Source organism: Erpetoichthys calabaricus, chromosome 6 (assembly GCF_900747795.2).
Source record: "Erpetoichthys calabaricus chromosome 6, fErpCal1.3, whole genome shotgun sequence".
NCBI classification, from domain to species: Eukaryota; Metazoa; Chordata; class Cladistia; order Polypteriformes; family Polypteridae; genus Erpetoichthys; species Erpetoichthys calabaricus.
In genome coordinates, this window is record NC_041399.2 from 113,433,787 (window position 1) to 113,447,000 (window position 13,214).

The window sequence follows — 13,214 nt, forward strand, 5'->3', positions numbered from 1 at the left end:
AGTAATTCTCTTGTGAAAAGCGGACAGACATGCAGACAGAGTGAGCTTGGACTGCGAAATTTTTAAAACCGTTTCTTAGCAAGCACCTATGGGCCAAGAGTAACTTACATTCCAAATTTCAAGTCCTCATGGTTATGGAGATTTCGTGATGAGTGAGTCAGTGGTATTTGGCTTTTTTTATATAAATACAGTAATCCCTCCTCGATCGCGGGGGTTGCGTTCCAGAACCCCCCGCGAAAGGTGAAAATCTGCGAAGTAGAAACCATATGTTTATATGGTTATTTTTATATTGTCACGCTTGGGTCACAGATTTGCACAGAAACACAGGAGGTTGTAGAGAGATAGGAACTTTATTCAAACACTGCAAACAAACATTTGTCTCTTTTTCAAAAGTTTAAATATTCTCCATGACAAGACAGAGATGACAGTTCCCTCTCACAATTAAAAGAATGCAAACATATCTTCCTCTTCAAAGGAGTACGCGTCAGGAGCAGAAAATGTCAGAGAGAGAGAGAAAAGCAAACAGTCAAAAACCAATAGGTGCCGTTCGAGCTTTTAAGTATGCGAAGCACTGTGCGGGAAGCATGTCGCTTGACAAAGCAGTTGCAAGGAAGCCCAGCAAGGAAGGGAGCAATGTGAAGGTAATCTTTCAGCATTTTTAGACAAGCGTCCGTATCGTCTAGGGGTGCGAACAGCCCCCCTGCTCACACCCCCTCCGTCAGGAGCAGAGAATGTCAGAGAGAGAGAGAGAGAAAAGCAAACAATCAAAAATCAATAGGTGCTGTTTGATCTTTTAAGTATGCGAAGCACCATGCGGGAAGCATGTCGCTTGACAAAGCAGCTGCAAGGAAAGGAGCAATGTGAAGGTAATCTTTCAGCATTTTTAGACGAGCGTCCGTATCCTCTAGGCCAGTGTGTGAACAGCCCCCGTGCTCACAATATATTTGAGGAGTTTTATTTAATACGTAATACATGCTCTGATTGGGTAGCTTCTCAGCCATCTGCCAATAGCGTCCCTTGTATGAAATCAACTGGGCAAACCAACTGAGGAAGCATGTACCAGAAATTAAACGACCCATTGTCCACTGAAACCCACGAATCAGCGAAAAATCCGCAATATATATTTAAATATGCTTAAATATAAAATTCGTGATAGAGTGAAGCCGCGAAAGTCGAAGCGTGATATAGCGAGGGATTACTGTAATATATAAATAGATTGGGTATCAAATAGTTTTGAATGTCAATACTTGGTATTGTATCTAATTTTAGACCAAAATTTAATCAGAGGGAGAACAGGGAATATACAATGAAAATATTAATTTTAATAATAACCAGTCTGGACCAAAACAGTAAGAGCAAAGAGGACCTAGAGGAAAGAGTTCCTGGCAATATTTGTAATTTAATGGTGGATAATCATGTAGGGAAGTGAACACAGGACAATCTATTGGACACATTTAAGACAAGAAGGGTTGACTAATCACTGTCTAAAATCTCCTCCTCATAAAAGTACCTTTCCTCCAAATCGAATATTATTATTCATAAACGTTTGTAGAAGTTTATGAATGGTGTTGAGTAAGTGACTTCATGCCATTGAACATTCATCAATAAACAACATTTTTTCAAGATGGATGTCACGTGCAGTGCCACCGTTAATGTTCATAGTGGATACCGATTTGTAGGATCTAATGTAGTTGATAAAGATTTCACTTTCAGGTACATCGTCAGTTATAAGCTTCTGTAGATATTCAGTATATGAATGTAAAGAAGGCAGTCTAATTTGACCCTTTTGACAACAACGTGTAAATGTATAACTTGTATTGCCAGTTGTTTCTTCAGGGAAGTGAAGTGAATGACAATGATTGCAAATGACATTCATTAATCCGAATGAATTTTCCTGGTGTATGTTTTCCTTGTGCCGTTTGAGAGGCACGTTGTTGCATGTGTAGTATTTGGGACGTGTTGTTTTGGAGCTGTAATCGATTTGCCTGTGCTGTGTGAGAAGCCCGTTGTAGCCTTCGCTGCCATTAATGTATGTCTGAGACGGGAGGTGTTTCGTTTTGAATCCGTGCCTGTTGTGATGCAGCACTTTGATTGATAGTTTGCGTCATGTGGATCTAGGATGTAGATTTGTGCATATTTGCGTTGTTGATTTGTTTCAGGGTGCACTGTTCCAATGCGATGCAGTATTTGTGCACATATGCGAAAGCAGTATGGGCCATTGCCTTTTGGTGGCCTGATATTTACTCCGGTATATGCAAAAGCAAATGAACTATTGTAGGATCCAATGCAGTTCATAAAGTTTTTACTTTTAGGTACATCGTTAGTTAGAAGCTTTAGTTGAGCTTTGCGTTTTTGGAGTCGAGACATTTTTTCTTTTAGAAATATGGATAAGTAATAAGGAGTATTGCACTCACTGTTAATATGGAGCCTTTTCTGCGGTTGAACGGTTAATAGTGCCTTATTGTAATGAGATCCACCTATGCCGCATAGCCGTCTATTTTGTTGTTTCTTTCGTGTTCGTGTGTTTGTTCCTGTTATCATTTCCTTTTCGTTTTTGTACCCGTGACCGTGTATTCATGACTTGTTTCTTTCTCAGCATGCGAAATATGGATAAGTAATAAGGAGGATCGCAGTCACTGTTAATATGTTTCCTTTTCTGCAGTTGAACGGTTAATAGTGCTTTATTGTAAGGAGATCCACCAATGCTGACACCTATGCTGTCTAGTGTGAAGGTGTTGATGTTCACTTTGGAATATGTGGCTTTGGGTGTCACTTCTTATGGATGTGTGTGTGTGGGGGGGGTTGAGGATTGTTGTCGCGCGAGCGTCTTCTTTCTTTTTGTGTTCCCGTGTCCTGTTGAATCCCCCTCTTTGTGTGTGTCCCGTCCCTTGCTTGTAGGGTCTGTGGGGTGGTTTTGTGTTCTTTTTTTTGTGTTCCATGGGCTTGTTGAATCCCCCTCTTGGTGTGTGTCCCGTCCGGTGCCTGTGGGGGGGGGGTGCCTTGCTGTTGTGCGCGAGCCTCTTTTTTTTTTTTTTTGGGTCTAGTTTCGTGTGCAATGTGTTTCGTGCTTTGCTTGCGTTTGAATACTTTTTTATGTGCCTTTTCCTTTTTTCGGTGCTCTTTGCGCCTCATTTCTCCATTTTTCCTGTGCTCACTCCTTTTTTCTGTGGTCTTGTCCGCCTCTCGCGGCCCCTCATCCGCCTCTCTCGCCCTCTTTTGTCCGCCTTTCTCGGCTCCTCAGCCGACTCTCGCGGACTCTTTTTGCGCCTGCGCAGTACGTCTTTTTGCAGCTACGGCCCATTGCCGGATGTGCCTGCGTCCATCATCCGGTTTAGCATTCTCGGTTAGTAATATGGATGCTTCCTCAGTTGGTTTGCCCAGTTGATATCATACAAGGGACGCTATTGGCAGATGGCTGAGAAGCTACCCAACTTACTTTTGTTTCTCTCTCTCTCTTGCGCTGACTTTCTCTGATCCTGACGCAGGGGGGCTGTTCGCACACCTAGACGATACGGATGCTCGTCTAAAAATGCTGAAAGAGTTGCTACCTTCTGTGTGCAGCTGCTTCGTGAAGCGACATGCTGCACGGTGCTTCGCATACTTAAAAGCTCAAAGGGCACGTATTGATTTTTGACTTTATTTTTCTCTGGCTCTCTCTCTTTGTCTGCTCCTGACGGAGGGGGTGTGAGCTGCCGCCTTCAACAGCTTTGTACTGGCGGTGCTTCGCATACTTAAAAGCAAAACAGCCCTATTGATTTGTTTGGTTTTCATTCACTTTCTGACATTCAGTGCTCCTGATGCGCACTCCTTTGAAAAGGAAGGTATGTTTGCATTCTTTTAATTGTGAGACAGAACTGTCATCTCTGTCTTGTCATGGAGCACAGTTTAAACTTTTGAAAAAGAGACAAATGTTTGTTTGCAGTGTTTGAATAACGTTCCTGTCTCTCTACAACCTCCTGTGTTTCTGCGCAAATCTGTGACCCAAGCATGACAATATAAAAATAACCATATAAACATATGGTTTCTACTTCGCGGATTTTCTTATTTCGCGGGTGGCTCTGGAACGCAACCCCTGCGATGGAGGAGGGATTACTGTAAACATCTGCTCAAGTTCAAGTAAATGCCTTCAAACTCATAGAATTTTGCTTCATCCTACAGCAAGACAGTTAACCCAAGAATACTGCTAAAGCAAGAAAGGTGTTTTTCAAAGCCTAACTCTGAAAATTTCTTGAATGGCAAACTTAGTTGCCCAATCTAAATGTAATTGAGCTTGTCTCCAATATACTGAAGAGAAAAGATATGGGGACAAGCCCTTGAAACAATCAGAGCTAGAAAAAGCACTTAATATTTAAAGTTATTTTTTCTGATGTTTACAGTAGTTTATAAATCATAAATAAGGCTATAATTGTGAATGCTGTTAATTTTAAGAATTTTGAATATTAAGTTGAAATAGGTTTAAAGGCATTCGGTTCACTACAAACAGTTTAAAGAAGTGCCGATTTCTAGTGTTGCAACACAGCTATGAATTAGTTGAGGTCAATCTATACTAATAAAAGGCAAAACCCTCACTCACTGACTCACTCATCACTAATTCTCCAACTTCCCGTGCAGGTAGAAGGCTGAAATTTAGCAGGCTCATTCCTTACAGCTTACTTACAAAAGTTAAGCAGGTTTCATTTCGAAATTCTATGCGTAACGGTCATAACTGAATCCTACTTACGTACATATAGACGTCCATAGCCTGCAGCTCGGTCGCCGTGTGAGGTGGGGTTGCGTCCCCTGGCCTCCCATGTAGTTGGCTGCCTGCCTATATTGCGTCCCCCATCCCCACGCCTCCCACGTAGTTTAGGCAAAGCCCTCAACTCACTGACTCACTCATAACTAATTCTCCAACTTCCTGTGTAGGTAGAATGCTGAAATTTGGCAGGCTCATTCCTTACAGCTTACTTAGAAAAGTTAAGCAGGTTTCATTTTGAAATTCTACGTGTAACGGTCATAACTGAATCCTACTTACGTACATATAGACATCCATAGACTGCAGCTCGGTCGCCGTGTGAGGCGGGGTTGCGTCCTGTGTCCCCCGGCCTTCCACGTAGTTGGCTGCCTGCCTATTTTACACGTTTGGAGAATCGCCAATGCCTCTTAAACATCTTAGATTCACAGGTGACGATTTGAGTAGTGGACACTTTGATGTTTATGAATGTTTCAACTCTCAAAAGCTGGATGCGAAGTTATCGATGAAACCGGTTGTATGCTTACAACGCTTGACAGATGCCAAATGTCACTTCAACATAACGAGTCCTGCAAATACTAACGTAATTGAAACAAACCATGAAACTCAGACCGATTATGACAGCAGCAATCCAAGCTGTGAGAAAACAGTAAAAAGGAGGCATGTCAGACGTCGTGGTACATTTTCTTATGCAGCTAGATGGAAATAACTTTGTGACGCTGCCGCCAAATACTTGCAGAAAAATCCACAAATTAATAGACACGCTGTCGCTAAATACTCGCAGGCAAATCCACAAGTTCTTAGAGACACTGTCACTAAATACTCGCAGGCAAATCCACAAGTTAATATAGATGCTGCCGCTAAATATTCGCATGCAAATCCACAAGTTAATAGAGCTTCTGTTTCTAGGTATGATCCCAATAATAAAAAGTGGCTCATACGAAAACAATAGGTTTGGCTCAAAAAAGCCGATTGTGATTTGCGTACAGCCACCAAAACTTTGTAACGGCACGAGACTTCAGGTCACGTGCCTGCAAAAGAACCTAATTGAGGCAACTGTTTTTACTGGCAGTGGCTCAGGGGAGAAAGTTTTTATACCTCGCATCCCTGTTATACCCTCTGATCTCCCATTTCAATTCAAACGCCTCCAATTTCCAGGAAGGCTCTGCTTCACAATGACAAAAAGTCTCAGGGACAAACCCTACAAAAGGTTGGAATTGATTTGAGGCAAGATTGCTTTTCACATTGCCAACTGTATGTTGCATGCTCAAGAGTAAGCTCAGCGCACAGCTTGGTCATATTACAACCGGAGGGCCGAACTGACAACGTGGTATACAAAGAGATCCTTAACAAATAGTTATTTGTATATTTTCCCTCAGTTTAAAAATGTTTACTTTTCTTCTTAATAATAATTTTAAGGCAGTACTTCGCCGCTGCGAAGCGCAGGTATTTTGCAAGTTCATCAAATAAAAAGTAGTAAAACTGAATACAAATTCACTCAGTCAATTCAGTCCATTTCCTGAATTATTGTATTGATTTGAGTACAAGAATATACTTCAGGCCATTTGTAGCCTTCAAGTATAATAAAGGGGTATAACAAAGGGGTGAGGAGCACAAATGGGGGGGGGTTGGGGATGGGGGGAAGGGTCGCTGGGAAGAAAGAAGCTCTGGAGAATGGACCGTAAGAGGAGGATCGTTGTGCAGTGGGATTCTTAGGTGGAACTTTCACTGGGAATCAGGCATGTTCTGATGCTGAAACTCTTGAGGTTTTAATATTGCTGTGCTACATTAAGGTTTGAAAGGGGGGTGGGGATTGCAGATACAATTGTGGCACGCTCTTGGGTCAGGACACTGCAGCGGGTCATGGAGAAGACTGTGGCGTGCTCAGAGATTGGAACAGCAGAGCAAGTTACAGAGTCATTATTCTTACTGTTTACCTGTTTCGATTTGAAAAAAAAAATACCTGTAGAACTGTTTTTTGCATTGATAAATAAGCCAAGTCACTAGGAAAAACAGAAAAAAGCAAGATTTGGTCTAATACAGAGATGTTTTCCTCATGTGCAATTGTGTATAACATGTTCAAAAATAAGCATCCTTAGTGACCTAATAATATCATTATTATTACTACTTATTTGACTGGACCCTTATCCAAAGTGACTTATAAAATTTGAGATGTGATTGGTTACATTTCTTTTGTTTTTCTAATTGGTAAACAGGAAAGTGAAGTGACTTGGTGAAGTTCACACTGTGTCAATAGAAGGATTTGAACCTACAACCTCAGGGTTTGAAGTACAAGGTTTAAACTGTTAACCACTACACCACTGTGCTTGCCAATAATATTAACCCTTGGTTTAAAAAAAAAAAAAAAAAAAAAACTACAAATATCACATAAGAAGAAAATAGTTCTTCTCATTGAACTGATTTACCTGTGTTGCTATAGCTGACACCCATTGTCTTAAAGAAATTTCCCAGGTAACACAGCTAGTCAGCCAATAACTCTTTCTTCATGACCAGAGACCTTGATTTTTCAGGCCTGACTGTCATCCTGGCTCTATTCCTCAGATGATCTCAGACCTGTTTCGTTACTTTTCAGTATGAGAGCATGCTCTGATCGGTTTGTCTCTAAAAACTATATGCGCTGAAAGTGAAGTGTGAAAAAAAGAATAAAGTTTTAAGAAGTGTTTTAATCTGTTATTGGTTTATTCTCTTTTCTGGCATCACATAGTCCCCTGTGTTACTTTTATAATACTTCAACTGTCCAATTTTACAGCATCGTAATCCATTTCAAGATAATGGAATGTTTTCTTATATTTTAACATAAGTAATGTGTATATAAATTCATACTATGTATGGAATTAATCTAATGTTCCTTTGGGTGTGAGTCTGTTACACAGGCTACCGCCATTAAAAATCTTCTGTTCACTTTCACACTGTTCGGGAAAACAAGTGGTTCAAAAAGTGGATGAATTGGTCACTGTTAATAATGAAATAAGACACTGAAATGTTTTCATTGGTGTTGGTAAGAACTGCTGTATGACTAAACTGTAACATCAAAGTGCTGTCACAGTCTAATTTTGTAAAGGAATATATTTTAATATATATATGTTTTTGGGCCACTTATTTCAGGATGCTTCATGCTGCAGATCGCAGATATAGACTTGAAAGACTAACGCAGCCAGAACAAAGCAAAGCAATCTCTGCATTCAATCCCCCTGTAAACGTTGAAGATAATCATAACACTTTCAATAAGGAAGCTGAAAAAGGTAGGGACTCGCAGCTTTTTTTTTTCCTTTTCTTGAGTGTGCAAATGAAGAAAATGGAAATTAGCTAACCACAAAGGTTCTTCAGTTGTTCAAGTGAGATTGTTATTGTACATTTCTTCCTTAAAACACTGTCTATAGTCTACTAGTCAGGAAGTCCTTGGTTCATTCACAGATGATAATGGTGCTAAATGTTGAGTGTTTCTTTTGTCAGAATGGTTTAGTGGTGTGTGTTGCATAGTATAAAACTTTTTTGCTGATACCACTTAAGTCACTTGTTGTCTCTCTGCTAGTCATGGTTAAGTACATGGTGGAAACGCAGTGAGCTGGATAGACATTCCTGTACCTACTAACAATCTGTTCTGATAATTTGACACAGGTTGCACAGTTTCATCTCTTGTTCAACTTAAAACTAATCTATCACAATAAAATACCAAGGGGATATCCTTCACATGTGCAATGCTACTTCTGTATGCAAATGACTTTAGGGCATTAATATTTCAGTGGACATAGAGTCGTTTGGTTTCACATACCTGAAAATTTACTTTCATCTTCAATCCCAGTCAACAGTGAAGTAACATTTCCCTATTAAAATTTGTTATTACAAAAATCATAGATTTTTATTTCATTAATTATTTTATCATCCTAATACTAACAAAGTAATATGGAAATATATTTGACTTCCCCCAGTAATCTTAACAGATTCAAAGATCACAAGGACAACATATTTATAAATATTAATGCAAACTTAATATGCTGTATGTTGAATATTCATTATTGTCATTGTATTAGAGGTGTGACCCCTGGAATGTGATGGTTTGATAGTTCTCCGAGACAGAGTCCAGTCAGAGAGTCACATAATAGGGCATGTATGGCAGGTGGCGCAGTGGTAGTGCTGCTGCTTTGCAGTAAGGAAACTGTGGAAGATTGTGGGTTCGCTTCCCGGTTCCTCCCTGTGTGGATAGCGCTTTGAGTACTGAGAAAAGCGCTATATAAATGTAATTAATAATAATAATTCATGGAATTTCTAATCCTTTTGCCTATTTTATAGATAAAAAGAAATCCAGTTCTTCAGTCTGATGACATGTATTTGTATATGTGGTCATAAATATCGAAACAGAACAGTTAAACTACTCCAATGATGAGTAAAATATTTTACAGCGCTTTTAACAGCTCATATTCAAATCATTTTAAAAAAGTTATGAACTGGTTGTTAAAACGAAAATACAAAACAAATTTAACAGTTAACAGAACCTGTATTAAAATAATTTACACTTATCTACAAAGGCACACAATGCTCATGTAGCACATATAAATGGCATATTGCAAACGCTGCTACACTCTGTGTTTAAAGCTGTGAATGAATGCTTACTGGAAAGGTAATATACTAACTAAAGAAAAACATGATAAACATTGTATAGGCATTAGCTAATCATTTAGATTTTAACTCTGTATGTACTCATCTTTGGTCATTGATGCACACAACTTGGAAAATGTTAAGCGGAACATTGCAAGGAACTGCACAAGGACAAAATTTTACAATAAACAGAAAACCATAACCTTAAATCATTAAAGAAAAACTTTTTCACAGTTATTAGAAAGTTCAATATGCCTATGTGGACTGCATGGGGTGCACCAGCTGCCCAAACACAACACAGACAGACACCAGGCACAAGTTTTGCACACAGCACACGTTTATAATAAGTGGGGAAGCGCTTCTCCCTTGCTCCCCAGAGCAGCACAGTACACAGAAGCACCAATAAGTACCAATCACAGTACTTTCTTTTTCTTCTTCTTTTCTTTCTTTGTCTCTCTCTCTGACTCCATTCCTCCTCCGGCAAGCTTCATCCACCAACTCTGGCTGCTGGAGTAGCGGTAGCTGGCTCCTTTTATTTAGGTACCCAGGAGTATTTCCGGTGTCCTAACAGCATGGTAAGGAAGTACTTTCCGGTAAGATGGAAGCCCAATAAAGTAGGGCTCTGCAGCCCTTGCAGCACCCCTTGGCGGCACCCCCATAACCCAACAGGACTGTCCCAAACTCCAAGTCCCATGGAGCCCAGTAGGAATTTGTAGTGCTGCGGCATCCCAGGGGGTGATGCCACCTAGCTACCTGAAGGTGATTGTAAGAGCCATTTTCCTAGTTATATAAGATTCATAAATATTTTACTAGATGACAATGCATAATCTATGTGAGGTTCCTAAAACCCCCATAAGTAGAATTGTATTGGTATATCCTTGCCATTTCTAACAGCTTTGAGTAAACATTATTCTTCAGTTAGTGACAGCCTTGCCATGTGTAAGGTGTAGAGAGGCATACGGTTTTAAACCGTGACCGTGTCTGTACACATGCCTATGTACTTATGGGCCTATGGGCTTTTTGAGTGTGTAAAGTAACTCGTAAAACAGCACTTATTTAAGTGCAGAACCGTACACTTATAGTGTACAGAAGAAGAAGCTAAGAATCTTTAAGTATATAAGAAGTTAAGAACCTTTAAGTATAGAAGAAGTAAAGAACTTTTAAGTACAGAAATAAGTAAAATTTCTCAAGCTAAAATTAGAGAAGATACATTTTCCCTTTTTTTGACTTCTAAGTGTGTAACTATTTTTTCTTTTCTTCTTGTTTGGATTATTTGCTTTTAACTTTAACTAAATAATTTGAAAACAAACTTTTGTACTGAGAGATTTCTTTTGACACACGTTTTACCTGTGCTTGATCTCGCCTTACGCTTCGGCGGCTACAGTGATAATGCCCTGTATATGCTGTCTCTCCCTGGTGCTTTCACTATAAACATGTCCTGGCCATACGCGACGCCTGCTAAACAAAAAGAGAAACTCAAAATTAAAATAAAATAGTCGATAATGCATTTTATTCTCAAAAATGATACAATTATATTGAATACAGTAATCCCTCGCTATATCGCGCTTCGACTTTCGCGGCTTCACTCTATTGCGGATTTTATATGTAAGCATATTTAAATATATATCACGGATTTTTTGCTGGTTCGCGGATTTCTGTGGACAATGGGTCTTTTAATTTCTGGTACATACTTCCTCAGTTGGTTTGCCCAGTTGATTTCATACAAGGGACGCTATTGGCAGATGGCTGATAAGCTACCCAACCAGAGCGCGTACGCACCCCTAGAGGATACAGCCGCTCCTCGATATACGCTGAAAGATTACCTTCACATTGCTCTCTTTCTTGCTGGGCTTACATATGGCTGATTTGTCAAGCGATATGCTTCCAGCACGGTGCTTCGCATACTTAAAAGATCTTTCTCGCTCTGACATTCTCTGCTCCTGACAGAGGGGATGTGAGCAGGGGGGCTGTTTGCACCCCTAGACGATATGGACGCTCGTCTAAAAATGCTGAAAGATTACCTTCACGTTGCTCCATTCTGTGCAGCTGCTTTATCAAGCAACATGCTTCCTGCACGGTGCTTCGCATACTTAAAAGCTTGAAGGGCACATATTGATTTTTGATTGTTTGTTTGTTTTTCTCTGTCTCTCTCTCTCTCTCTCTCTCTCTCTCTCTCTCTCTCTCTCTCTCTGACATTCTCTGCTCCTAACGGAGGAGGTGTGAGTAGAGGGGCTGTTCTCACACTGACCTAGAGGATACGCACGCTCCTCTAAAAAATGCTGAAAGACTACCTTTACATTGTACCGGCGGTGCTTCTCATACTTAAAAGCCAAACAGCCCTATTGATTTTTGTTTGCTTTTTTCTCTCTCTCTCTCTCTCTCTCTCTCTCTCTCTCTCTCTCTCTGACATTCTCTGCTCCTGACGCGCACTCCTTTGAAGAGGAAGATATGTTTGCATTCTTTTAATTGTGAGACAGAACTGTCATCTCTGTCTTGTCATGGAGCACAGTTTAAACTTTTGAAAAAGAGACAAATGTTTGTTTGCAGTGTTTGAATAACATTCCTGTCTCTCTACAACCTCCTGTGTTTCTGTGCAAATCTGTGACCCAAGCATGACAATATAAAAATAACCATATAAACATATGGTTTCTACTTCGTGGATTTTCACCTTTCGCGGGGGGTTCTGGAACGCAACCCCCGCGATTGAGGAGGGATTACTGTAATTCATTATATCAATCTGGCGTGTGGTGGGAGAATGTGTGGTGAGCATGCTGTAGCTCCAACCACTGATACTTGAAATTTGGTTTGCACTACTTGGTACAGCAAATCAGTGTTCTGAATACTGAAACTCTGTGAGCTCAATGATAAATATATACTACAGTTCACTATATACAGTGCATCCAGAAAGTATTCACAGCGCATCACTTTTTCCACATTTTGTTATGTTACAGCCTTATTCCAAAACGGATTAAATTCATTTTTTTCCTCAGAATTCTACACACAACACCCCATAATGACAATGTGAAAAAAGTTTACTTGAGGTTTTTGCAAATTTATTAAAAATAAAATAAAGTGATGCGCTGTGAATACTTTCTGGATGCACTGTATATAGTGCCTACTACAAGCACGTCACTCACCCCAAAACCTCGACACATTTATACCAACCTTTTTATTAACAAAAATACATTGTACATGTTTCTTCCTTGGCATCAGTTTAAGCAATACAGTTCTTTTCCTTCTCCTCTCACGTCTCCAGGGAAGCTCTGTCCTCTTCTTCCTAAAATAGACTAATTTAGTGAGATGAGGCAGCCGCTTTTATGCTGGACCCAGGAGTACTTCTGGTGTCTGGAGATTATGAGGAGGATGCACTCTTAGGTCAGGAATAGTCCTTTCATGCAGCTCATCCTGGCAGCACCCAAAGAACCCAGGAGAGCTACTCCATGGGACTACAATTCCTTGCATGCCTTGTGGTACATGAATGGGCAGGCCGGTCTTGGAGCACAGCTTGTCATGGGAGCGTACAGTCCTGGAAATGCTGTCTTTCCCTGTCTGTTGTTTGCCCTGGCCTTCCAGCCAGGTAAAGGAGTAGGATTCATCAGTCTGTCCTTGCTGTTCATTACAAATACTGCATGTATGTATGTGTGTGTGTGTGTGTGTGTGTGTGTATTGCTTTCTTTCTCTCTCAGTGTGTACTTATTGCTTATTGTTGTCTGCTTCTTCTGTTGTCTGTGGCAAGATAACACAGTGGTTAGCACTGCTGCTTTACAGCTTATGTAAAATGTCTGGCAACAGTCAGTCCAACATAGTTTGCAGACACTTTGCTAACCTTTAGGACTACTTCAGAGACTTTGCACTATTATAATTC

General features: G+C 40.2%; 1 protein-coding gene across 1 annotated transcript in view; it reads left to right on the top strand.

Annotated features, from left to right (window-relative positions):
- si:ch73-173p19.1 (uncharacterized) overlaps nucleotides 1-13,214 on the top strand; it is a 156,460-nt gene that overhangs the window by 39,019 nt on the left and 104,227 nt on the right. Inside the window, exon 3 of the mRNA XM_028803868.2 lies at nucleotides 7,859-7,995. Within this exon, the coding sequence (XP_028659701.2) occupies nucleotides 7,859-7,995 (137 nt within the window). The remainder of the gene's footprint in view (nucleotides 1-7,858; nucleotides 7,996-13,214) is intronic.